Genomic DNA, 27,778 nt, shown 5'->3' on the forward strand with positions numbered 1-27,778 from the left:
AAAAGGACAGCAGCCCTGACTGGTTTGGCTCAGTGGATAGAGCGTCGGCCTGAGGACTGAAGGGTCCCAGGTTCTATTCCAGTCAAGAATTGGTTGCGGGCACATCCCCGGTGGGGGGTGTGCAAGAGGCAGCCGATCAATGTTTCTAACTCTCTATCCCTTTCCCTTCCTCTCTGTAAAAAATCAATAAAATATATTTTTTTAAAAAAAGGACTGCAAGGTACAAGATAGTTAAAGTAACTGAGGGCTGAATGTACTATACAGGGTGCAAGGGTACACGAAAGTGAACAAGGAAATGAAGTCTACATGTTGGGGGATAAGGAATTGAGGAAGTCACAGGAATCCTATATAATAAAAGGCCAGGAATCATAAGCATAATGACTGGAATGACTACTCGACCAGTTGCCAAGAGATACATTTACCACCTCTCGGTCCTTCCCCCCACCCCCACCCTGCAGGCTCCAATTGCAGAATCGCGAACGGGGAACCACAGCAAATGGGGGGGGGGAGGTGAGGGTGGTGGCAGGGCAGGACTGGTGACTGGCGGCAGAGGGCGGTGAGTGGTGAAGCAACAGCAGCAGCAAAATCAGCAACGTTTGGCTAGCTCTTCAGAAACCTTACCTAAGGGGCATACAAATTGAAGGCCCTGGGGTGCACAAAAGACTACTGTTCACAAGGACTGCTGGAGAAATCATATCAAAACTTACATTCACTTGTGACACTGTAAGTTGTGTCTGTATGCACTAGAGATTCATGGGAGTTCCGTTCTTTAACTACACAAAATAAATGATAATGCTGAAACACCACAGACTTTTATATAAACCCACAACAATACTCTCACTACATATTTTTTTGTAACCATCATAATGTCCCAGCAGGTACAATGAATAAAAAAATAAATTATGGGTAAACTCTTTACACATTATTTAAGGTTTAAGGCCTGTGAGTAAATGTCACTCCACTGCATTACAAATTGTTACCCACAATGGTGAATAAGGCGGGAAACATTAAGACTGATGGCAAGTCAACACCTCATTCATTACACATCACTGTTAACATATTTCAATTACTTCATCTTTATTAATGAACATATTAAGTCCACACATTGTCTAAACAAAGTATTTCATAGCACATGTATTGTCTTGGGTTGAAATAGACATTACAAGCATTCAAAGATCATGAAATGAATTGAGAGAGAAATCACATGAATACTTTTGTTTAAAAAAGCCACAAATAACTGTTGCAATAAAAAAGGATTCAGTGGAGACAATTACATTTGTCCTAATATTCATCCCCTTGGTATTCTGATTTATTTTGATCTCAATATATTTTATTGATTTTTTTACAGAGAGGAAGGGAGAGGGATAGAGAGTTAGAAAGATGGATGAGAGAGAAACATCAATCAGCTGCCTCCTGCACACTCCCTACTGGGGATGTGCCCATAACCAAGGTACATGCCCTTGACCGGAATCAAACCTGGGACCCTTGAGTCCACAGGCTGGCGTTCTATCTACTGAGCCAAACCAGTTAGGGCGGTATTTTGATTTATACTAAAAAATCATGTAACTTTCCATACTAGAGTCTTTAAAATATGTATTCTGATTTAAACTCATATTTGAAAAGTGTTACTGACTTACTACTTTCAAGTACAAATGCTGTGGGGTTTTCTGAAATACAGTGGGGCCTTGACTTATGAGTTTAATTCGTTCGGAGACCAAGCTCGTTAAGGAGCTCGTTAACTCAAATTATCAACTTAATGCAAAAAATCGGCAGAGACAGCTGGTATCTCAAAAAACTCGTTAGCCGGGACATTCGTAAGTCAAGGCCCCACTGTATGTATTTTGAGGAAAGATTTTTTATCATTTATTACAAAAGTAGAATTTCTCACGAGTATGCATTCTCTGATATGCAGAAAGATTGTAGGTCCATGTATAGGGTTTGCATATTCTTTAACATTTTAAGTTTTTCTCCAGTAAAAATACTCATGTGGCAGTTAAGATGTACCAGTAAATGCTGAAAACAATCTGCTGAACTTTTTATATTTGTATGGCATCTCTCCACTATAAATTTTTAAAGCAACCGTCGCGAACCGGTGGTCCACAGACCACTGGTGGTTCATGAGGTCTGAAAGGTTGGCGACCACTGGTTTAAGGAAACCTTTGCAGCAGTGGTCGCCAACTGGTGGTCTGCAGACCACTGGTGGTACATGAGGTCTGAAAACTTGGCAACCATTGCTCTAAAGTAAATTGGAGCTTGAGCAATGGTTAAAGGTTTTGCCAGATTGTTTATATTTGTATTCTTTCAGTAAAGCATAAATTATGTGATACTGACTAAGGTTTCAACACTGGGTAAAGGTGTTATCAAATTCTCTCCATTGTAAGGTTTCTCTCTGGTATGATATTCAGTGAGGTTTGGGCAATGGTTGGAAGTTTTTCCATATTCTTTATATTTATACTAGTGGCCCGGTGCACAGAATTTGTGCACTGGAGTGGGGGAGTCCCCTAAGCCTGGCCAGTGCCCTCTCACAGCCCGGAACCCCTCAGGGGATGTCCACCTGCTGGCTTAGGCACGCTCCCTGTGGGGAACAGGCCTAAGCCAACAGCAGGACATCCCTCTTGCAGTCTGGGACCCCTTGCAGCTACCGCCTGCCTGCTCGCTGCTCTTTACCACTTCCCTTGCTGCTCCTTAGCACTGCCATGGAGGCAGGAGAGGCTCCTGCCACTGCCACTGTGCTCATCAGCCGTGATCCCGACTTCTGGCTGAGCAGCGCTCCCCCTGTGGGAGCGCACTGACCACCAAGGAGCAGCTCCTATGTTGAGCATTGGCCCCCTGGTGGTCAGTGAACATCATAGTAGCCAGTCATTCTGGTTTTTCTGCTGTAAGCGTTGCCTAGGCTTTTATTATATAGCTTCTATTTGCTATAAATTTCCCAATATTGAGTACAGCAATAGCAAGGTTAAAGGCTTTGTCATACTCTTCACATTTGTAAAGCTTCTCTCAGGTATGCATTCTCATATATTTGGTAAGATTTGAGCAATGAGTAAAGGCTTTGCCACATTCTTTGTTTCTAAGGCTTCTCTCTAGTTGAGTCCTCTGATGCTATAAATGTTTAAATATGATGTGAAGGCATTTTGACATCTGCACATTTATAAGAGTTTGTGTCCTGAGTGATTTCTCTGATGTTTGGAAAAGGCTGAATACCAGCTAAAGACTTTGCCACATTCTGTACATTTATAGGGTTTCTCTCCAGAATGAATATTCTGATGTTGAGTAAGATGTGAGCCCCGGGTAAAGGTTTTGCCACATTCTTCACATTTAAATGGCTTCTCTCCAGAATGAATTTTCTGATGTTTAGCAAGTTGTGAGCCCTGGTTAAAGGCTTTACCACATTCTCTACATGTATAAGGCTTCTCTCCAGAATGAATTTTCTGATGTTGAGTAAGATTTGACCTCCGGATAAAGGTTTTACCACATTCTCTACATTTATACGGCTTCTCTCCAGTATGAATTCTCTGATGATCGGTAAGGTTTGAACAGTGGCTAAAAGCTTTGCCACATTCAGTACATTTATAAGGCTTCTCTCCAGAATGAATTATCTGATGTCGAGTAAGATGTGAGCTCTGGATAAAAGTTTTGCCACATTCTCTGCATTTATAAGGCTTCTCTCCAGAATGAATAATCTGATGCCGAGTAAGACTTGAGCTCCGGATAAAGGTTTTACCACATTCTCTACATTTATAAGGCTTTAGTCCAGTATGAATTCTCTGATGATGGCTAAGGTTTGAACAGTGGCTAAAAGCTTTGCCACATTCAGTACATTTATAAGGCTTCTCTCCAGAATGAATTATCTGATGTCGAGTAAGATATGAGCTCTGGATAAAAGCTTTGCCACATTCTCTACATTTATAAGGCTTTTCTCCAGTATGAATTCTCTGATGTAAAATAACATTTGCCTGCCACTTAAAGGCTTTATCACATTCTTTGCATTTGTAAGGCTTCTCTGCAGTATGGATTTCCTTATGTATATTTAACTTAGAAGACTGACTAAACACTTTCACGTAGTGATTACATGGGAGAGACTCCTCCTCAATATGAGTACTTTTATGTTCAGTAAGATTTGACGATTGGTTGGAAGACTTGGCACATTCACTAAAACTTTCTGTTTTCTCTACAGTATGAATACCCTGAGGTATAAAAATATTTGAGTTTTTTTCAAAGACTTTAGGCAATTTATACTTGTTCTGTGGAAGCTGAGCTCTTTGATGGTTATTAGAATTTGACCCTTGGTTAAAGTTTTTCTGAGATTCATTGCATTGGTGACTTCTCTCTTCATTATATGTACTCTGATAATAATTTAAGAGAGAAAAACTTTTAGTGAGGGCTCTAATATCATTACACATTTACAATTGTTCTCAATTACCTATTTTGACACCATGATGGTTGTATATATATCCTCCCACATTTATGAAAATTATAAACTCTGGAAAAAGAACTATTTTCCCATGAAACAATAATACAAAATTGGTTAAGGGATTTACAAATTCATTTATAAATTGTACCTTCATTATTTTTTAAATTTTGTTTTATTGCTTAAAATATTACAAAGAGTAGTATATATATCTTCTTTTTTTCCCCCCTTGACCTTCCCCCGGCCACCCCTACCCCCCAGTGTCTTGTGTCCATTGCTTAGGCTTATATGCATGCATACAAGTCCTTTGGTTGATCTCTTTGTACCTTCATTTTTAAAATATCTCATTTGTAGTAATATTTGACTGTTTAATCAAATGCTACATTAAATCATTCAAAAATTATTTGCACAATGGACTAGGTGACTTTTCTAATATTAGAAATTTTACTTCAGAGAATATACATACATTTTTATTTATTTTAGTTTTCACATGAGAACATGTTTATTGATTTTTAGAGACAGAAAAGGGGGGACGGAAAGAGATAAAAAAAATTGATGAGAGGGAAAGATCGATCAATTGCCTCCTGCCTACACCCGGACCAGAGATCGAACCCTAAATCTACATGTGTTCCAACAAGCATTGAACCCACAACATTTCAGGGTGACACTCCAACCAACTGAGTCACTGCAGCCAGAGCAGAGAATACATACTTTTAAAGTTTTTTTTGTACAGAAACACATTGTTCTGCCAATGTAACTGTTGTCAAGTAGAGGGTAATTGCCCCACTTTGGGGCAAGATCATGACTCACAAGATTTTTTTCTCTTCATATTCCCCTGCACATTACAAAATTTTCATTCAGTGTGAATTCTCAATGCCATATCTGCTATATCTTACCTGTAACATTTTCTGGAATGACACTTCTACACCTGACTTTGACAAGAAACCTTGGGTAACTTGAGAAGATATAGCTGAAATATAACAAATTAATTAGAAAATACACGCAGGTAAATATTCTTTAAATTTTAATGTACAGAATTAATACCTGTAAGAAGACTTCAGTGAGATAGAAGAACAGGAAGCACAAAAACTTTCTTCCTCCATGGAAATGTTAACTTACCAACAATTACTGATCTAATTACCTTCTAAAGTACTTCAGAAGCCAGTTCAAAGACCACAATACCCACCAGAAAGCACAAAATAAAAAAGTCATATCAAAGACGGAAACAAATAATGTACATTTGCCCAAAATACCTGCTCACTCTTTCTGACACAGGAATGGGAAAATATCATGGGCTCTAAATAAAAGCAAAATATGTTTTAAACTGGAAAGTTACACAAAACTCACACACGCAGGCTTCTGGTCTCGATGGAGGTGTAGGTAACTGTGGCACTGGCAACCTCCCACAACCACATAAAAAAAAATACAACTGGACTACAGGAAAACCATCTCTCAGAACTGACTGAAACCTAACTGAATGAAGTTGTAAAACTAAGGACATAAAGAAGGCTTATCCAGACTGGTAGGAGGTGCAATGTCACAGAATGGACTGGGCTCACATGGTGGATAAAAATCACCAGTGGCATATCGGCTTCAGAGGTTGCATCTGAGGAGTGAAGGGTCACAGCCCACAGAAGGCCCTCTAGCCCCGGGTTCCAATGCCAAGAAGAGATGTTCCCATTACTCTGGCTGTAAAAACTAGCAAGGATTGTGGTTGAATGAGATGGAGAGCTGATGGAGTCCTAGGCAATTCCTCTTAAAGGGCTCATGCTCTGACTTATTCAGATTCATGCCCTGTGAGCTCCAGTGCTGTGGCAGCAGCCTGAATGGTACCAGGGACATACAGGTTGGACCTGAAGGATGAGGGCTGTAGAAGGAGCTTTCTCCCAGGCATAAGTCTTGGTAGAAGCCATTGTTTCTTTTCTGAGCCTTTCACCCACATAGCTGGCAAACAGGAGCCACAGCTGAGTCTCCATCAATTTGGCTCACACTTTTCACCACACCCTGAAGATTTCCTGACACCTCACCCCATCAACATGTGGGACCACCAAAGCTGTTTCCAGTGGCTATTCCATACAAACAGCCTAAATTGTCTTATGCTTCAGTCTTTACAACAATGTCTCAAACAAGCAGGATCTGGCCCCAGTGTACCCCCCCATAACTCTGGCTAAGTGGCTCCAGCACAGAAACTATGTAATGTCTAATTATTGGGGCGTACACCTGAAACTAATATTATATTGGCAACTACAATAGAAAATTTTTAAAAGTGAGTTAAACACACACACATACACACCCACACACCAATTACACTTTCCAGAATAGGTGTGACAGGCCTTTAAAAACCTACCACAGCTGATAGTTATTTTTGTTCTCCTATACAAAGCAAGTTTATAAAGAATGGGATCACAACAAAAGATCACAAGAAACAGAAATGAAGAACCAGAGAAACAATCCAACCAGAGGAACAAAATAAATCTCCGTAAGTTGGCCCTAAGATAATGAACATATGTTAATTACCTGACAAAGATATGAGAGAAAAAAGAACACCTTAAAAGGGCTCAATTGGAAAAACATACAGAACTAATTATTGCCATCAAAATTAGGCATGACAATAATAAAAATGCAAGCAGACAGAAAGTATAAGAAAGAACCAAACAGATATAGGGAGCTGAAGAATAGTTAGTGCCTGAATTGAAATATACAATAGAAACATCAGAAAAAGACTTCATCAAGCAAAAGGAAGAATAAGACAACTTGGACACTGACCCACAGTGTTCCTGGGATGTGGGAACCAAATTCCAGTATCTCAACCACTTCCCTCCCAAATTACTTACATGGGGCAGAAAACAGAACTTTAAAACTAGTTTAACATAAAATTCATCAGCAACATGTACAGACTTCCCCAAGTTCACCAAGAAATCCAATAGTAGCCAGGTCATGCCACCCTTACACTGTTACAAGAAGACTTTGGCTCTCACTGCAAATGTGATGGAAGCAGAAAAAGAATCCTTAGATGATATTGGTGAGTAAGTGTTGGAGAGGATCTGTCCCTCTAAGACAGAAACAGAAATAAACGTGACCCTCTCAAAAATTAGTTCCATTGAAGCAGATGTTTCCAAACCATTATATAATATCTGATCTTCCGCCTCTCACCTGGTTCAGCTGTTTCCTTGATTCCCACCTACCTGGCTGGATGGGTATTGTCTTTTTTCCCTTCAACTCCCAGGGCTCCTTCATGTGCTCCAAAAAGGTGAGTAGGTCTGGTTTAGACACACCTGTTTATTAGAAAAAGGAACATGGGCCATAGCCAGTTTGGCTCATTGGGTAGAGTGTCAGCCTGAGGACTGAAGGGTCCCTGGTTTGATTCCGGTCAAGTGCACATGCCTGGGATACAGGCTTGATCCCAAGTAAGGGATGTGCAAGAGGCAGCCAGTCGATGATTCTCTCTCATCATTGATATTTCTACCTCTCTCTCCCTCTCTCTTCCTCTCTGAAATCAAATAAAAATATATTAAAAACAACAACAACCAAAAACTTACAAAAAAAAGAAGCATGGGTTCAATGGAGAATCTCCAATTTCCAATCCAGCTATGTGCTCAAGTAAGAAGAAAGGACATTGTAGAATACCAGAATATCATAAAAAATTATTTTCCAAAATATTATTTTCTGACAGAACCTTTAACTATACTGGAGACAACATTTAAAGTTTTCAAATCTTGAGTTCCACTTCCAAATACATCAGGAAGCCTTTTTGTTCTACACCAGCAAAACCCCAGTTGCTTTCCTTAATAACACGGATCTGAAACTCTATCATAAAAGAGCAGAAGCTACAAGCAGACACTGTACTAATGAAGACAACAACGCCCTGCGTGTAGAGGAGAAATTCTGGAAGGACGTGGTCCTCACCCAGGAACACCAGGTTCCTGTAGTTCTGCAACATCACGTCCCTGTACAGTTCCCGCTGAGCTGGGTCCAGGCACGCCCACTCCTCCTGAGAGAATTCTATGGCCACATCGCTGAAGGTCAACTGCCCCTGAAATTAAAAGGAAATTAAAAGAAAAGCATTAATCAATTGACCATGGGAAGAGGTCATGAAGCCACCCAAAATGAAAAGATAATAGAACCGGTTGAGACTTAGGACAGTATCCTGAGTTATCCAACAGCATCACTTTGACATTAATATTCTCTAATGTATTTTTAGAAAGGAAGATGGCATATGATCCACAAAACCACAGTAGAAGTTTTACTTTTCTGAAAGATAAATTTTAAAAATACAGGCATCAACACAGGCATATCCATTTTTGAGCGCTATGTTTGAATCATAGAGGATCAACTGTACATATTTCTTAGCTGGAGAAGTCATTCGGAGTGAGCACAGTGTAGTACTTGTAAAATTTTAATGAGTTCCGGGGGGGCCTGAATTTCTATCTGTTTAACCAGCTCACTTGTAACAATGGATACCAACGTGCTGATACATGTGCCGTATCTTTGGATACTACAGAAGAAAACACAGGAAAAAAATTCATACACAAGATTTTGACTGAACAATTTTATGGAATTTACAGGTGTCACAGAATAGTACGCCTATCAACCACAGTTGTTTTAACAGTTATTTATATATAAATAATTAATAAATCTCAAAAGTATTCAAAGAACAATAACATTCTTGTTCATTTTTTTAATGTTTTTTATTGATTTTTAGAGAGAGAGAAGGGGGGAAGGACAAAGAAACAGAAATATCGATGGGATAGAAACACTAATGAGTGGACTCCTGCACACCCACTACCAAGGACTGAGCACTGAACCTGGGCATGTGCCCTACAGGGAATGGAACCAGTAATTTCTCAGTGCATGGGTCAACGCTCAACCAAGTGAGCCATGACTATTCATTCTTTTTTATGAAAATATTTTGTAAAAGATCCATAAAACAGTAGAGCCTGGGTGTTATTCCAAACTTTACCTCGAATTTGACAAAAAGACCACAGACCAGTACACAGACACAACCCTCATGAATATACACAGCTGTTGTAACTGTAAAGAATAGAAATAAGAAGGTAAGAAATAAGAAAAGGTCAAATAATGTTAACATTTTCTGTAAAGGGGCAGACATAAAAATGGAAACAATGTACAAATTAAATGTGACACAAAATAAAATGTTCATGTCAATAAAATTACCCTGCAATAAAATCAACATTAATGTCAATGTATCAATGTCACAAATCTTTGTGAATGACTGTCTTTGTATTCTATGAACACAAAAGGGAGGTAAACACACCATGATAAAAAATATTAGTACTATTATTTCTTAGCCTTTTATTTTTCTGATGAAATTTATCTTTGATGCTGATCTGTATTTTATAATTTTAACACACTAGAACATCCATTACTATGATGCTTGTAAACATTTTTGAAAATACAAAGCACTGATAAGGAAGAGTGTATCTGCGATAAGTCGGTGAAATACAATAAGAATTTACAGGTCTAGGGCAAAGCAAGTATCTCCAGTGAACTACAACAACAAAGCAACCTACAAATAAAGCAAAACTGAAAAGCCATCAAAGTTTCCAGAAGAAAAGTGATTGTTTATGCATAAATCTCAAAAAACTTTTGACACCCTTATTTAAAAAAAAATTTAACTCTATAGTTCAGGAATTGGGCAGAAAACACTTCTACCAAATGAAAATCAGTTGCAAAGTAAGTGACATCAGGTGACAGAAGGACACATCATCACTAACACCCATTTCATACAAAATTCATTCCACAAATACCTCCTGTACGTTATAAATCTCACAGTGCATTTAAAAAGTAAGACTTCCATGCCAATGTAGAGAGCAAGTCTCTGCTAACGAGTTTTCTTTTTCAGAACTTTCTGATCTAATCCGGGCCACTAAGGCCATCCTGGTTAAAGGTGCTTTGTCTCAATCCTGTTCTGCACAGCAGATGTTGCACACATACAAAATGTAAAACCTACATGTCCCTTCTGCAAAAGCCATCTCAATGGGAGCTCGGATAACAATGCCTTCCCATGTTGAACTGTGGCAAAGAAAATATTTTGAAAAGTTGAAGATAGGGGTTCAGAACAAGGCACCCTAAGATGTGCTTCAATGGTATGTTGAGCTGAAGGCATCAAGAAATTTGGGTTCAAGAGAAACTTCTGCTCTCCACCGGAACTACCTAGAAGAATTTAAATGATGAGCCTGACCTCTGATATATGTTAAACCAAACATGACATTTGACCTACCTAGATGGTAAGGAAACTAGTATTTCCTGAAATGTGATTTCCTGGCAACAATATTCTAAAGTCCCAAGGTGCATTACCTCATCCCAGGCTCAGAATGTCTTATATGCTAAATTTCATTGTCAATCTCTGAACCTCTCTTGCATGTGGGGTCTCTGACTCTGTGATGTGTGTGCAGCTCCCATACATATCCCCTTTCTGATTAGGCCAGCTGGGAGAACCTTGAAAGTAGAAGAAAGTATCTTCCTCCCACACAATGGTCATCAATTTATGGTGAGATTCCTATGGGGGACTTGGATGGACACAATAGACAGAAAGCTGTGGACAAAACGCAGAGGTAGCTGACTTTATCTCCCTCCTAAAGGCCTGCTTCCTTGCAGATGTTGAAACTGCTGACCCACATGAGCAGTTGATGAAGGCTGACTGCTACATGACCTTCTTCAGGTGGCTCTAGTGACTACGCTGCCATCTCTCCCCCACAGCGCAGGTGCTAACAACCAGACAACCCCGATGGAAAAGGAAGTAACTGCACCCTGAAATGGAAATCTCCACCAGCAGGCCTTTTTCAAACCACCCTCCTATGTGTCCCAAGCTTGTCAGGGCCGCCAAGCAGCGCCAGCCTCTCAGCAGCTCAGAGGCCCTTCCTTTCTTCTGTGTTGTCTCCCTTATGATCGGGCATAAGCCTAAGAAAATTTCCCAAGATATATCTCTAGAGGTTCCTCTTGATTTCTATCTTGGGGAACCCATAACCCCAAGCGACAGTCACAATCACAAGAAAAAAAAGTAAGCAGTTGAAAAGAAGATTCATGTTGCAGGATCATCAGAAATAGAGAAACAAAGGTCTGCACCATCTAAATACATGAACTTTGGAAGGAAAAGCAGACACAGAACTGAGCCAAGACAGAGCGCTTACCTGAGAAGCAGCCATACTGTCCTCTTCCTCCTCCTGCTCTGGGCTGTTTTCTCAGGCGACTTTATGTTGACCAATCACACCTGCATCTTGAGGATATGCCGTGCTTCCACCACACTCACAGGCAGAAGGACTTGAATGATGAAAAATTTCACACTCCTCTGCCCTTTGACACAGAAGAGAATAAGAAACAATGAGATGCTACATGAAGACCAAACCATTTTTCTCTCCTGTCTTCTCTTGCTCTCCCCTCCAACAGACACGCCCAAATTCCAACCCAGCAATGAGAAAGTGGGCTGCACTTCTGTTCCTCCCAAACCCAAGAGAGGACCCTGGACCAAAGCCCATTGTCAACTCTCACAAATGCACTGGGGCAGGGAGCCCTTCTGCTAAACCCTGGCCACACTTTTGAATCACCTGGAGCACCACACTAAAATGACCACGATGTTCTACCCAGACCGGCTGTTCAACTCTGAGGGGGAGGCACAGGCAGTGTTATTTCTTACAACTCGTCAAGTGGTCGAATGGGAGGGGACCACCTAGCGAAGCATTTCTTCTGCAGCTTTAACGTGCACACAGAACCGTGGGGATCAAGGTTTCACTCTAAAAAGTTATGATTCTGTAGAGCTGCAGTGAGGCCCATGAAATAGCATCTTTACTTAGTGCTCTGGTGGAGGTGACCTGCTGTAGGTAGCACTGGGCTGGAGATACGACTAGACCCAACACACCTGAGTGCTGTGCATAGTGTGAGGGGTTGGGGCAGGAACTTCCACAGCAGCGGTTCTCAACCTGTGGGTCGCGACCCCTTTGGCGGTCGAACGACCCTTTCACAGGGGTTGCCTAAGACCATCCTGCATATCAGATATTTACAGGATGATTCGTAACAGTAGCAACATTACAGTTATGAAGTAGCAACGAAAATAATTTTATGGTTGGGTCACAACATGAGGAACTGTATTTAAAGGGCCAGAAGGTGGAGAACCGCTGTTCTAGAGGGCAGCCTCCCAGGGTGGATCCCTAGAGATGGGGTTGTCCTGGAATGGGTTTGGCCAGGCCTGTAGCTACTGTGCAGATGCAACAGGGGAGAAGAGAAAACTTGGTGACAACAGGGTTCTGCAAGAATCCTGCCCTCAAAAACCTTCCAAAATGCCACTAAGCCCCCAGTTCTTTGCCCACACCCCTCCCATGGATTACGTGGTATAACAGGACAATCTCCCCAATCCCCTGTCCACAGGTGAATGGAGCCTCAATCCCTAAGAGACAAGGGGTAGAAAAGGGTTTCCATCACAGCTGTATTTGCAAATGAAGTAAAGGAGCATACTCTAGAAGCCTGTCAAGACTTGAGATTGCATCACATTCATGTTCACTTTCCCTAACTGTACCCCCAAACACATTTTAATCTTTGCTCTTGTTAATGTAAGAACACTTCACATGAGATCTACCGTCTCAATATTTTAATATATATTTTTATTGATTTCAGAGAGGAAGGGACAGGAAGAAAGAGATAGAAACATCAATGATAAGAGAGACCCCCTCCCGTAGGCCGATACTGGGGATCGAGCCGGCAACCTGGGCATGTGCTCTATCCCGGAATTGAACCACGATCTCCTGGTTCATAGGTCGACACTCTACTACTAAGCAACACTGGCCAGGCTTAATGAAATTTTAAGTGTACAATACAATAGTGTTAACGGGCAAAATGTTGTACAGTGGATCTCTGAAACTTATTCATCTTTGATAAAGAAAAATCTGTATCGCTGAATAGCAACTCCCATTTCCACTCTCCTCTGCCTGTGGCATCGCTAATCTTTCCTCTAAATTTGTTCGTATGGGTTTGACTCTATTGTGAGAATTCTGAACCTGTATTTATACCGTGTTTATACATTAAAAGTACTTACTATGACACATAAGTTAAATATCTATAAGGTTAGTAGTCATATTCTTAAATTTGAGGAAGAAAATATGATTAAATTAAAATAAACTCTAAATTTTATAGTTTAACAAACATAATTATTATGAAAGAAACAAAAAACAAATTCCTGAAACACAGCAGATTGACTATAATAAAACCTTAAAGCAGTTCTAAATCTTCATATAGAAATTTATGCTTTTAACTGCAGAGAAGCAAATCTATAGTCCCAAGTCATTATTTCTCATTAACATTGTTTTTGGAAATAAAAAATTAATACCTTTTCCCTCTATGCATATCTCTGTGACCAGATTTCCCGTGTTAATAAGGACAACAGGAATACTGGAGGAGGGCCCACTGTTAATGTCTTTAATTTAACTTGATTATTTTTTTTAAGGATTCTTTCTTTAAATAGAGTAATATCCCAAGGCAGTGGATACGATTTCAACATATTTTTGAGAGACCCAACTGAACCCTTACATGGTAAATTTACGTGGGTCGGTGTGTAAGTGTGTGTGTGTGTATATATCTATGAAATTTTATCACACAGGTAGGTTTGTTTAAATCAGGGACCACAAACCAGATCCTTAACTTGTCACCCCTCCTGACAACTCCCATCCCTAACCCAGTGCAACCATTAATCTGTTCTCTATACTGATCTGGTTGGATTTATTTTTGATAACTTTATAATTTTCAAACAATTAATCATTAAATCACAAATTTGAGTTAACCCAATCTTTTATTTAACTGAATACACACTTACTATAAAAGACCAACACTTTTAATACTCCTTGAAAAAACATCATGTGGTGATAGACTTGGTCATTCTGTCCCAGTTCACCTTGCTAATCCCAACCCAGGAAATGGGAAGAGACCCAGGACTGACTGAGACAAGACTCTCCCCTCTGGCTGAATAAGGGCTGCAAATGAAAGCTATCTGCTGACGCAAATAATCATTTTATAACATAAAATGAAAAAGCCTTATAAACTAGACTTGTGCAATTCTCGTTTGCATCTGTATAACTGAAACACAAATATTAAATTAAATAGGTCATAAAGCCACAAGTCATCACATCACAACGTAATCACCCACATCCATCAGTTTCCCACTCACCCAGAACGGGGTTCCCTTCCTCCTCCACTTCTGTTTCTCAATCCGTTTAGGTCGCTCTCTTTCCTTTGTTTCTCTCCGCTGTCCTTTCCTGTGTTCCCCCTTCGCTCCTGTCTCCCCTCTCCCCTTTATTCTATTCCTTTCCTTTTCCCATTCCGTGAAATTGCTGGAACCGTCGCCTTCAGTAGCCCTTTCTCCCTAATCTCTCTGATTGTTCTCCACCTCCATACATTTCGCCTTTCTCCCCCCATCCCAGTGTCCCTTCTGCTTCCCTTCTGGTTCCACCTCTCCTGCCAGCCTCCCTGGCACCGCCGCCTGGCACAGCTCAGAGTGCTGATTCTTGCTGGGCTTGGTCATCCTTTCCTCCCTTCCAGTCCCAGCACTGGCCTCATCCAACTTTTTCTCCTGACTCTCTCCATCTCAAGGGCCTCGCCCTTCGGGGCCCCATCTCTGCTAACCAAGGGCTCCTCACCCTTTGCTCCCCTTCACGTCTCTAGAGCTCCCCACTTTCCTCCATGGGTCTCTACTTGTTCTCCATTTACCACTTTCCCGAGTTCCTCTTTCATACTTACAGTCGATTTGCAAAGACCTTACACGTCCTCAATTTTGCGGACTCCTTATGGGCCCCCTCACTGACCTTTCTGCTCTCTCACTACTTTATTTCTTCTCATTATATCTTTCTCTGATTCCCACTCACCTGCACTGCGCCCCTTTCAGGGCCACCCAGTCGCAGTCACGCCTTCCACGAAGCCAATCCCTGCGTGGGGGGAGGTGACAGCTTCCTGGGACACCCCGTGTTCTTCTGTCCTACATCCCACCTTACTGAAACGTGCACACTACTCGGCATCGGGCCTCATACTCATTAAGTGGGGCGTGGGGGGGGGGGACTGGAAACGGGGGTGTCTATACTCCCAGGCCAGGGAGGAATCCGGCTCTACAGGCTGGGAACTGCGAGGCTGCGGAGGGAGAGAGGGTTTGACTCCATCTCCCAATAGTTTAATGGCCTGGGGCGGAGGCCTGGCCCGTGAACGGTTTTAGCAGGAAAACCACGCGCGGGCCGGCGCAGGGGCCCCGGGAAGGCAGACCGCAGGCAGAGAGGGCTCCACAGTTTCAGCCAAAGGTAAAGCGGGTCTCAAACCCGCAGCGAAGCCCTCGGGGTCAGAGGTCTCACCGGGACGCGAGACTTACCGCCGATGGGAGGCGGGTTCGGGGTTTCAAGGTCTCCTCCGCCCTCGGGCTTCACACGTGCAGGGCTGTGGGCTGAGATGCGGAGGTTTAAAGGAGAAAGACCAAAGGTCTCAGACTCCACGGTTACCTTCCTTCTGCACCAGCTGCTTCCGGGTCCGGAAGTAACTGCGCGTGCGCGGCTCCGTCTCACGGGGGGCGGGGCGAGGCGCGGCGGGCGCTGGGCGGGGTTTGGGGCGCCTGGAGCTCCGGGGACACCGAGAGGGCGTGGCCGGGCCGAAGCGCGGAGCATGAACGGGGTTAGACTCGGACGTAGCATCTGGGCTGGTTTGGGCTGAGCTCCAGGAAGGCGCGTGAAATGCACTGCGGCCTAAACGAGGGTGTGGCCTGTCCGGTGGGAAAAGTGGCGGAACCGATGCTGGAGCACATTGCCTACTGGAGGTGGAGCCCAGCCCCAGGATGACCAGGGTCAGCGTCGCCAGGGATGATAGCTGGGCCCCTACTCCTGTCCGCGTGCCTCACAGTTTGTATTTTCTGAATTCTGAACCTGTGCAATTTCTTTCGTGCCCTGTAAAGCAGGACTACTCCCTACCCGTTTTAAGGTGATATTTCATACTGTTTTATGTAAAATGTAGAGTTCAGTGGGCCACTTACGTTGAAAGCTACAATGTCTTTGTTTTAACAGGATGAAAACGGATTTGCTCAAAACTTCTATTGGGAAGTGGTGGACTCGCTAGTGGGGACTGACAGAGATGCCAGCTGAACTCCAGCTCTGGGGTCTGAGAACCTGGCAGAGTTGTGTTGGAGCGATGATTGGATGGAAGAACGACCCAGATAAGTAATTTAATGAAGCAAGGAGTGCAGTTGTCTGTGCAGGAGACGCAAACGTGAAGGTAAAATTCAAAATTGTATCTGTGTGAAATTCAAAATTCTACCTTTGGGAAACAGGCCATCGCAGACCAACATCTATCAGAACACCATTTCCGTTCCCACTCCCCACTCACCCTGTGCTCAGATGCGGAGATTTTATAAGGACAAGACCTGGAGGGATGAAGCATGTGATAATTTAGGTCACCATCCATGCTTTTTTAAAAAAAATATGCAGCTATAGTTCTGAATTGTTATGTTTTTCTGTAGAGTTCTGTCAGTTTTTACTCCACCTGTTTAGAATATCTGTTTTGATTCCACAGTGTTCAGAATTCTGTACTCCTGATGAATTCATCTCTTTATCATTTTGAAATGAACTTCTTTATCCCTAATAATAATAATAATAATAATAATAAAAATATGCAGCCCTAGCTGGTTTGGCTCAGTGGATAGAGCATCTGCCTGTGGACAGGTTGGATTCCAGTCAAGGGTTGTGGGCTTGGTCCCTAGTGTGGGGCATGCAGGAGGCAGCCAATCAATGATTCTCTCTCATCACTGATGTTTCTATCTCTCTCCCTCTCACTTCCCCTCTGAAATCAATAAACATATATTTTTTAAAAGTGCAGCAATAACTTTTACAAAATAGATATAAATTTTATTGTTATTTATATATGCGACACTTGAGGGGAATGATAAACTCCAACACCTTCGTTGAGATAAACTTTTCTGACAACAATTTGTCATTAACTTCTGTATATAATTCCCTTTTAAATTTATATTTATGCAAAAAAGGAGTCTTTTATGTACTTTTTTATATTTTAGCTTTTTGCTTGTTTTCTACTTATGAAGTTCTCGCAGATGTGGATAATAAACCCCGTAAAATAAATGTACTGTTACAAGACAATAGAATTTTCCCTAGCTGGTTTGGCTCAGAGGAAAGAGTGTTGGCCTGTGGACTGGTTCGATTCCGGTCAAGGGTACATGCCTGGATGTGTGCAGGATGCAGCCAATCAATGATTCTCTCTCATCATTGATGTTTCTATCTCTCTCTCTCTTCCTGCCTCTCCAAAATCAATAAAAATATATTTATTTTTAAAAAAACGAAGACAATAGAATTGGCTTTTACCTTATAGAAATTTTTGCAATATTTCTAAAGACATTTAGTAAAGATGTCTATCCTCTTTCAAATGAACCTTAAAAAGAGTAAAACAATCTGATCAATTTCCAGAGGTCTTTCAAACCTTCAAGAAACTTGAAAGCAATATCTATGACATCATATCCATCATGAATTACATTTTTTTCTCAAATCCCTACATGTGCAACATTTCTGTCCAGTAAGAATTTTTGATGAGATCAAGGCATTTTGGATAAACTGTCCTTTAGCATATAATAAATTGATAAGTTGTCATTGCCATATTCATATGTGATGTTTCCCAAGGTTATGCCTTTGTTGTACTCTTTTGACATTCATTACATTTGACTTACCTAATATTTTGTAAGATTTAAACATCATTACTCATAAAATGTGTAAGATTTCATTATAAACTCAATATCATGATTATCCCCCAACTGTTGACATTTGGATAAGAACTTTGCCACACAATGTATTTTTAAGATTTCTTTTACATGTATATTTACTAAAGTTTGGTAAAATTCAACTCTTGGTAAAATACATTGTCCAGTGCATTATATTTTAAGACACCTTCCCCAAGTAGGAGATTCTCATGCTTCCTGAAGTTTCATCCTTCATAGACACAGCCCAAATTCATTATATTTGTAAATTTTTTCTCTAATATATATAACTGCGATATTTGTTCATTAATGAAGAATGGATTGAAACTTTCCCTATCTCTATTGCAAATGTTGGTTTTGATACTAGGAAGGATTCTTCCATGTTATGAAACTAAGGAACCATTTTGAAAGATTTCTTGACTGGATTACACTTATACTATGCATCCTTAATATTGATCTCTATAGTTAAGCCTGAGTTAACTGAAAGTTTAACCCCATTTTGTCATCAAAACATTCCAGGCATTGGCTTCCAGAATATATATGTGTTTTTAATACAGTGTTCGGCTTAGATTTGACGATCTTGACCAGGTGGATTATATAGATTTACTGTCTGTAGTAATATCACCAACCAACCATGTTGCCACAAAAGAGCTTTCAACACAGGCTCCCATTTTCACATGAGCTTTTTATCAAACTCAGAACTGTTGGAGAAAACCCAATTACAGATCAAAGTCAAGCATCCATGTTGTTCACGGGGAGTTTTGCTGCTTATAAAATTTACAAGGGAGTGAAATGTATATAAGGAGTATTCACATGAATAAAAGGAGTATTTCCTTAATCACTTGAAATTTTTGACATGGGTCTCCCTGTACTATCGTTATAAAACATGCAAGTAATTAGGTTATTAAAATCTTCACAATTATTGAAGGCTTCAAAAAACTGAAAAACATAAAAATTAGTTTGACCTGGTGAGTTAAATTCTATATCACAAAATCACAGACCATATATATATAGAGAGAGAGAGGGTTTTTTTTTTGTATATTTATTTTTTTAGAGAGAGAGGAAGGTAGAGGGAGAGACATAAAACATCCATGAGAGACATCAACATCAATCAGAGGCCTCCTGCATGCCTCCTGCTGGGGAATGAGCTTGAAATCAGCATGTGCCCTGAACAGGAATCAGACTGGTGACCTTCTGGTGCATGGGTCAACGCTCAGTCACTGAACCACAGTGGTCAGGCGAGACTATATATTTTTTAAAAAAATATATTTTATTGGTTTTTTACAGAGAGGAAGGGAGAGAGATAGAGAGTTAGAAACATCGATGAGAGAGAAACATCGATCAGCTGCCTCCTGCACATCCCCCACTGGGGAAGTGCCTGCAACCCAGGTACATGCCCTTGACCGGAATCGAACCTGGGACCTTTCAGTCCGCAGGCCGATGCTCTATCTGCTGAGCCAAACCGGCTTTGGCGAGACTATATTTTTTAAGCACACATGGAACACATATTTAACACTGTCAACTAAAAAAATCTGGGTTTATGTAAAGAGAGACTATACAAAAGATGATTTCAGTAGGGAGAATGCTCTGACCATGGAACTTAAAAGGGTCTCAAAGACCAGACAGAAAGGGCTTTTCTTTTTATAGAGTGGTCAACAAGGCTAGAAAGGACAGGGGGTGAGGGAGTGGATGAGCAGGGAGCCTAACCCACCCTTGTGAACACCTTTTACCCTGAGTTTGCCTAGTCTAGAAGGAGGGGTTGTTCCTAATTATACTGTTCAAGGATGAGCCACAGTTCAGGGATCTGGGGAGATGGAGAGGCGATTGATTAGGTGTGCGTTAGTCATGTGACAGCATTTTGTTCCAACTGATCAATGGAGACAACCAGTTCAGCTAATTATAAGATGAAAAATGGCCTTGGTACGGTTTGTGCCTGGCTTTGTTCCAGGTAAGCAATGGTGTTGCCCACAGTCCTATCTAAGTAATATAAGAAAGGGCGTTTCTATTTTCATCAACACAAAGGCTTGGGGGAACTTCTTTAACAGCTGTTGTCACTACTGATTACGAAACCAAAAAGTTAAAAAATAATAAATACAAATATATTAGAATATTAAAAAACACTCAAATCCTATAATAACAATAAGAGTAAGCATGCTCAAAGATTCTGATATACTGTATTTTTCTGAATTTGACTATACACTTAATTTTACACTTGCTTTTTTATACTCTCATGTTATTAACAAACATTTTTCATTTCAGGTTGAAGACCAATGTTCCGGCATCCTCCAAATTTCCTTTTCCTTGTGACTTAGCCACACTTTTCTGTTTTTCATTCCTTCTAGCTTTTGTTGAGAACTGACACTTTAAATAATGTAATGTGGAAATCTAGAAATCAGAATCTCCTCTTTCAGGTTTGTTGCTGCTACGGGTTGTGGATGGTAATTAGTTTAGTGCTTTTTCACAGAGATTTTGCGTTTATTATATTGTGTGGTCAGTGTAGTCTCTCTTCCATTAGCTTAGTAGTCATTTTGTGTTTCACAGAGATTTCACTGAGTGACTGGAGCCAAGACAGAAAGGAATAAGGAAAAGAAAATAAGTTACTCTCCCAGTAGCTGCAGATTGGCTCTGAGTTCTGACAGTTGATCAAACATTCAGCCACGCCATCTGCCACACTGCCTTCACCTTCACTTTCTGTTTGTGCAGAGCAAGAGGAGATAGCTAATGTCTTTACCCGGCTACTTCTATTCCCCAGTATATGGGTGCTGTTTGTAAAGCCCTTAGTCCACACACATTTTTTATTTCTCAGCCTCACCACATGCTTTTTATCTTTCTGTCACTTATCCCATTACCCCTTGTCCTAGTCTGCTTTGGCCAATATTGTTGCTTTCAAATTCTGGATGATTTTCACTGAAATTTACCAATGAGAAAAACATGTATTGAATTAAAAAGGCATAAAGGAAGCAGAAATATCATTTTCAGGAGAACCCCATGACCAGATAAAGACTCTGTAAACCTCCCCAGTGGTTCTAATTTAAGGTAGCCAGAAGCAATAACTCTCAGACATAGCCATGATCTTTGGCTTCTCCTCGCACTTTTTGCTTTTGGATATAATTTCCCAGTCTTTCATACACCTCAGTGCTCAAGTTTCTACCTCTCAAATAATTACATTTATGTTTTCCTGACAAAATACAGATTTTTACAATCCCTCAGAGTACTAGTTCTATGTTTTCAAAATTTAAAAATCTCAAATCAGCGTGACTATGTTGGTTCCATGGTCCACTTGTTCTTAAATGTTTCATCTTAGAGAGGAAACCAAGATGGCGGCATAGGTAAACACCAAAGATTGCTGCCTCGCACAACCAATTCAAAAATACAACTAAAAGACGGAACGGACATCACCCAGAACCACAGGAAGGCTGGCTGAGGGGAAATTCTACAACTAGAAGGAAAGAGAAAAGCATACCGAGACTCAGAGGAGGCGCAGTGCTGAAGTAAAATACAAAGGTGCCTGTGGGGTGCGCTGAGGGCACGGTTGTCTTTTTCAATCAGGACGGAGTCTCAGGCTCTGGGCTCCAGTTCCGGGTGAGTCTTTGGGGACCCAGACTCAAACGGGAGAAGCAGGACTGTCTGTCATCAGCCGGAACTTGAGGGCAGCTTTCTCTCCGAGGGGCTTGCAGTGATTACCGGGACACTGAGAGGCAGAGCCTCTGGGAACGGGACTGAGAGCAGCCATAATTGCTCCCTCCACACGCCCTGTTGATCCCCTGGGACCCGCCCCGCCCAAGCCTTGCACAGAGGCATTTGCTGGTTAGCCTCAGGCAGAGGCAAGATTAGCGCTGCCCTAAAGATCTGGGACAGAGGTTCTCCCACTGCAGACACAGCTGATTCTCACAGTCAATTTGCCTGGAGGTCAAATCCCTCCCAGTATTACCTACAACAATCAAGGCTTAACTACAACAAGACTGCGCACAGAGACCACAAGGGGGTGCACCAAGAGTGTCTACCTCAGGTAATTGGGACACTTAGCACAAAAAGCCACTCTATTGACACAGCGAAGCATAAAAAATGCCGAGTCAAAGAAACAGGACACAAATGACAGAACTGGAGGAAAGCAGGCAGCTGGATATAGAATTCAAAACCACACTTTTGAGGTCTTTCAAGAGTCTTCTAGAGACTGCCGATAAACTTATTAAGATGTACAAGAAATCTAATGAGACCCTCGATGTTGTGATAAAGGACCAACTAGAAATTAAGCATACACTGAATGAAATAAAGAATATTATACAGACTCCCAACAGCAGACCAGAGGAGCGCAAGAATCAAGTCAAAGATTTGAAATACGAAGAAGCAAAAAACACCCAACCAGAAAAGCAAAATGAAAAAAGAATCCGAAAATACGAAGATAGTGTAAGGAGCCTCTGGGACACCTTCAAGCATACCAACATCCGAATTATAGGGGACCAGAAGATGAGAGAGAGCAAGATATTGAAAACCTATTTGAACAAATAATGACAGAAAACTTCCCCTTCCTGGTGAAAGAAATAGACTTCCAAGTCCAGGAAGCTCAGAAAATCCCAAACAAAAGGAATCCAAAGAGGACCACACCAAGACACATCATAATTAAAATGCCAAGAGCAAAAGACAAAGAGAGAATCTTAAAAACAGCAAGAGAAAGAAACTCAGTTACCTACAAGGGAATACCCATACGACTTTCAGCTGATTTCTCAACAGAAACTTTGCAGGCCAAAAGGGAGTGGCAAGAAATATTCAAAGTGATGAATGCCAACCACCTACAACCAAGATTACTTTATCCAGCAAAGCTATCATTCAGAATTAAAGGTCAGATAAAGAGCTTCACAGATAAGGTAAAGCTAAAGGGAGTTCATCACCACCAAACCAGTATTATATGAAATGCTGAAAGGTATCCTTTAAGAAGAGGAAGAAGAAATAGGTAAAGATACAAATTATGAACAACAAATACGCATCTATCAACAAGTGAATCTAAGAATCAAGTGAATAAATAATCTGATGAACAGAATGAACTGTTGATTATAATAGAATCAGGGACATAGAAAGGGAATGGACTCACTATTCTTGGGGGAAAGGGGTGTGGGGGATGGGGGAAGAGACTGGACAAAAAACGTGCACCTATGGATGAGGACAGTGGGTGGGGAGTGAGGGCGGAGGGTGGGGTGGGTACTGGGAGGAGGGGAGTTACGGGGGAAAAAGAGGAACAAATATAATAATCTAAACAATAAAGATTTAATTTAAAAAAAATTTTCATCTTAAAGAAAGTGTGATTTTGATCATATTTTTAAAATTTGATGCTCAAAAATACTGAATTGATGGAACAACTGAATATCTACATGGAAAGAATAAAGGTGTACCCCTACTTGACACCATATATAAAAGTTCATTCAAAACAGATGAAAGGACTCAGTGCAAGAACCATTCTTTTTGTTGCTGTTGTTAAGAACCATTCGTAATACAAGAATACATATTTCTCAAACCAAGATATACCAATGGACAAAAAAAAAAAATTTAATGCTTACTATCATGAGTTATTAGGGAATGCAAAACAAAACCGTGAGATGCCACTTTACACCTGTGAAATCACTAAAATGAAAAGACAAAAAATAACTGTTAATGAAAAAGTGGAAAAATTGAAAGCCTTGTGCATTGCAGGTGAAAATATAAAATAGTGTGGCTGCTTTAGAGAAGAGCTTGGCAGGTCCTCGAAAAAGATAAAGTTAAGTATCTTATCATTATGACACAATTCCACCCATGTATGTACACCCAAGGTAATGTAAAATGTGTGTACACTAAATCAAGCAAATAAAAGGCTTCTAAATAAATTTCCCTAGAAGCACTGTTTATAATAGCCTAAAAGTAAGATTTAAAAATTTTTCGAACTATTCAGCCATTAAAATGAACCAAGTTGCAAGTAACACGATGAATGAGAGTTGAAAACATTTTCATTGAAATTAGGTGAACACCAGAGGCCACATATTACTTTATTATTTTATTTCCATGAAGTTTCCAGAATAGGCACATACATAGAGACCAAAATTACAGAAGTAGTTTCCATGAGGTTGCTAGAGTGTATGGGATTTCATTTGAAGGTGATGAAAGTATTCTGAAGTAAGAGTTGAGGATTTTACAAAATTGTGAATATATAATAACCAACTAATGTTTCATGTGAAAGGCTAAATTTTATGGTAAGAATCACATATAGGTAAAATGAAAAAATCCAGTTCTTTCACTGACATAAAGGAACCTCTTTCTTCACATTCATAGAATACCTACTTCGACCTACCATTATTCTGTGGACATTTTTATGAAGACACAGTCCTTTCTCCCCTGTATATTGTTGGATGCTGTTTTGTCTAATCTTTCTTCATCATGTGGCTTTAGCATGGCAGCTGCAGGGAGCGGGATTTGAGAATTTTCTTGCTGTTTCCACTCTGCTTTTATTTTGCAATCTTACTGCCTAAAGATCAAATAGGGTGTTTCAGAACTAGTAAGACCAAGTCTTTTTTTTATTATTATTATTAGTTAAGGTATAACAAATGTGTCCTCATCCCCCCCATTAACCCCCAACCTCCCCCCCACACACACTCATGCTACCATCCCCCTGTTGTCCATGTCCATTGGTATGGCTTATATACATGTATACAAGTCCTTCGGTTGATCTCTTCCCCTTACCCCCGCCCTCCCCTACTTTCCTTCTGGGGATTGATAGCCTGATTGCTGTTTCTCAGTCTTTGAGTCTGTCCCTTTTCATCAGTCTATGTTGTTCTCTATAATCCACAAATGAGTGAGATCATGTGGTATTTATCTTTCTCTGATTGGCTTATTTCACTTAGCATAATGCTCTCCAGTTCCATCCATGCTGTTGCAAAAGGCAAGAGTTCCTTTTTTTTTTTTTACCGCAGCATAGTATTCCATTGTGTAGATGTACCACAGTTTTCTTTTCTTTTTTTTTTTTTAATATATTTTATTGATTTTTCACAGAGAGGAAGAGAGAGAGATAGAGAGTTAGAAACATCGATGAGAGAGAAACATCGACCAGCTGCCTCCTGCACATCTCCCACTGGGGATGTGCCTGCAACCCAGGTACATGCCCTTGACCGGAATCGAACCCGGGACCTTTCAGTCCGCAGGCCGACGCTCTATCCACTGAGCCAAACCGGTTTCGGCCACAGTTTTCTAATCCACTCATCTGCTGATGGGCACTTAGGCTGTTTCCAAATCTTAGCTATGGTGAATTGTGCTGCTATGAACATAGGGGTGCATATATCCTTTCTGATTGGCGTTTCTGGTTTCTTGGGATATATTCCTAGTAGTGGGATCACTGGGTCAAATGGGAGTTCCATTTTTAGTCTTCTGAGGTAGCTCCATACTGTTCTCCACAGTGGCTGCACCAGTCTGCATTCCCACCAGCAGTGCAGAAGGGTTCCTTTTTCTCCACATCCTCTCCAACACTTGTTGTTTGTTGATTTGTTGATGATAGCTATTCTGACAGGTGTGAGATGATAACGCATTGTCGTTTTGATTTGCATCTCTCGTATAATTAGTGACTTTGAGCAGGTTTTCATATGTCTTTCGGCCTTCTGTATGTCCTCTTTCTTTTTTTTTTTTTTTAATATATTTTATTGATTTTTTACAGAGAGGAAGGGAGAGAGATAGAGAGTTAGAAACATCGATGAGAGAGAAACATCGATCAGCTGCCTGCTGCACATCCCCCACTGGGGATGTGCCCGCAACCCAGGCACATGCCCTCGACCGGAATCGAACCCGGGACCCTTCAGTCCGCAGGCCGACGCTCCATCCACCGAGCCAAACCGGTTCCGGCTGTATGTCCTCTTTCGAAAAGTGTCTATCTAGGTCCGTTGCCCATTTTTTTTATTGGATTGTTTATCTTCCTTTTGTTAAGTTTCATGAGATCCCTGTAAATGTTGGAAATTAAACCCTTATCGGTGGTATCATTGGCAAATATGTTCTCCCATGTAGTGGGTCTTCTTGTTGTTTTGTTGATGGTTTCCTTTGCTGTGCAAAAGCTTTTTATTTTGATGTAGTCCCATTTGTTTATTTTCTCTTTAGTTTCCATTGCCCTAGGAGCATTATCAGAGAAGAAATTTCTTCGGCATATGTTTGCGATTTCGCTGCCTGTGGATTCCTCTAGTATTTTTATGGTTTCCCGTTGTATATTTAAGTCTTTTATCCATTTTGAGTTTATTTTTGTGTATGGTGTGAGTTGGTGATCTAGTTTCATCCTTTTGCATGTATCTGTCCAATTTTCCCAACACCATTTATTGAAAAGACTGTCTTGACTCCATTGTATGCTCTTGCCTCCTTTGTCGAATATTAATTGGGCATAGTGGTTTGGGTTGATTTCTGGGGTCTCTATTCTATTCCATTGATCTATATGTCTGTTCTTGTGCCAGTACCAAGCTGTTTTAAGAACAGTGGCTTTGTAATACAGTTTGATATCTGGTATTGAGATCCCACCTACTTTGTTCTTTCTCAGGATTGCTGCAGCTATTCGGGGTCTTTTTTTATTCCAGATGAATTTTTGGAACGTTCGTTCTAGATCTGTGAAATATGCTGTTGGTAATTTAATGGGGATTGCATTGAATCTATAAATTGCTTTGGGTAGTATGGACATTTTGATGATGTTGTTTCTACCAATCCATGAACACAGTATATTCTTCCATCTGTTTATGTCTTCCTCTATCTCTTTTTTCAGTGTCCTGTAGTTTTCAGCATATAAGTCTTTTACCTCCTTAGTTAAGTTTATTCCTAAGTATTTTAATTTTTTTGGTGCAATGGTAAATGGGATTGCTTCTGTAGTTTCACTTTCTGTAAGTTCACTATTGGTGTAAAGAAATGCCATGGATTTCTTAGCATTAATTTTGTATCCTGCTACATTGCCGAATTCATTTATTAAGTCTAATAATTTTTTGACGGAGTCTTTAGGGTTCTGTATGTAGAGTATCATGTCATCTGCAAATAAGGACAGTTTTACTTCTTCTTTTCCAATCTGGATGCCTTTTATTTCTTCTTCGTGTCTGATCGCAATGGCTAGTACTTCCAGTACTATGTTGAACAGGAGTGGTGAGAGGGGGAATCCCTATCTTGTTCCTGTTTTTAGCGGGAATGGTTTTAGTTTTTGCCCATTGATTATGATGTTGGCTGTGGGTTTGTCATATATGGCTTTTATTATGTTGAGGTATGATCCCTCAATTCCTATCTTGCTGAGAGTTTTTATCAAGAAAGGGTGTTGGATTTTGTCAAATGCTTTTTCCGCATCAATTGATATGACTATGTGGTTTTTCTCTCTCAATTTGTTTATGTGATGTATCACATTTATTGATTTGCGGATATTGTACCATCCTTGCATCCCTGGGATAAATCCTAGATCATGGTGTATGATCTTTTTGATGTACTGCTGGATCCGATTTGCTAGGATTTTGTTGAGGATTTTGGCATCTATGTTCATGAGGGATATTGGCCTGTAATTCTCTTTCATTGTATTGTCTTTATCTGGTTTTGGGATTAGGGTGATGTTGGCTTCATAGAATGAGCTGGGAAGTGCTCCTTTCTCTTGGATCTTTTGACATAGTCTGAGGAGGATA

At 40.7% G+C, this 27,778-nt stretch overlaps 2 protein-coding genes across 13 annotated transcripts in view; both read right to left on the bottom strand.

Moving 5' to 3' along the window:
- LOC118657512 (zinc finger protein 501-like) overlaps positions 1–11,697 on the bottom strand; it is a 42,310-nt gene extending 30,613 nt beyond the window's left edge. Inside the window, exons 1-5 of one of the 8 annotated variants that reach the window (XM_036311572.1) lie at positions 11,560–11,697; positions 8,315–8,441; positions 7,594–7,683; positions 5,305–5,378; positions 2,866–4,343 (exon numbers count right to left, since the gene is read on the bottom strand). In XM_036311572.1, the coding sequence (XP_036167465.1) occupies positions 3,147–4,343; positions 5,305–5,378; positions 7,594–7,683; positions 8,315–8,441; positions 11,560–11,574 (1,503 nt within the window). In that variant the 5' untranslated portion in view covers positions 11,575–11,697 and the 3' untranslated portion in view covers positions 2,866–3,146. Of the gene's footprint in view, positions 1–2,865; positions 4,344–4,676; positions 5,379–5,415; positions 7,535–7,561; positions 7,831–8,314; positions 8,442–11,559 lie in introns of those variants that run through there. The other 7 variants (XM_036311579.1, XM_036311578.1, XM_036311580.1 and 4 more) reach the window with 7 other exon arrangements.
- Position 11,698: 1 nt separating this feature from the next.
- LOC118657513 (putative protein ZNF720) overlaps positions 11,699–27,778 on the bottom strand; it is a 47,940-nt gene continuing 31,860 nt past the window's right edge. For 4 of the 5 annotated variants that reach the window (XR_004968028.1, XM_036311585.1, XM_036311588.1 and 1 more), the window contains one exon: positions 23,660–24,630. Coding sequence is in view for 4 of the 5 variants with exons in the window: in XM_036311585.1 (XP_036167478.1) it covers positions 24,541–24,630 (90 nt within the window). In the remaining variant the exon portion in view is untranslated. Of the gene's footprint in view, positions 11,723–23,659; positions 24,631–27,778 lie in introns of those variants that run through there. The other variant, XM_036311586.1, reaches the window with a different exon arrangement.

This window comes from Myotis myotis, unplaced genomic scaffold (assembly GCF_014108235.1).
Source record: "Myotis myotis isolate mMyoMyo1 unplaced genomic scaffold, mMyoMyo1.p scaffold_m19_p_58, whole genome shotgun sequence".
NCBI lineage: Eukaryota > Metazoa > Chordata > Mammalia > Chiroptera > Vespertilionidae > Myotis > Myotis myotis.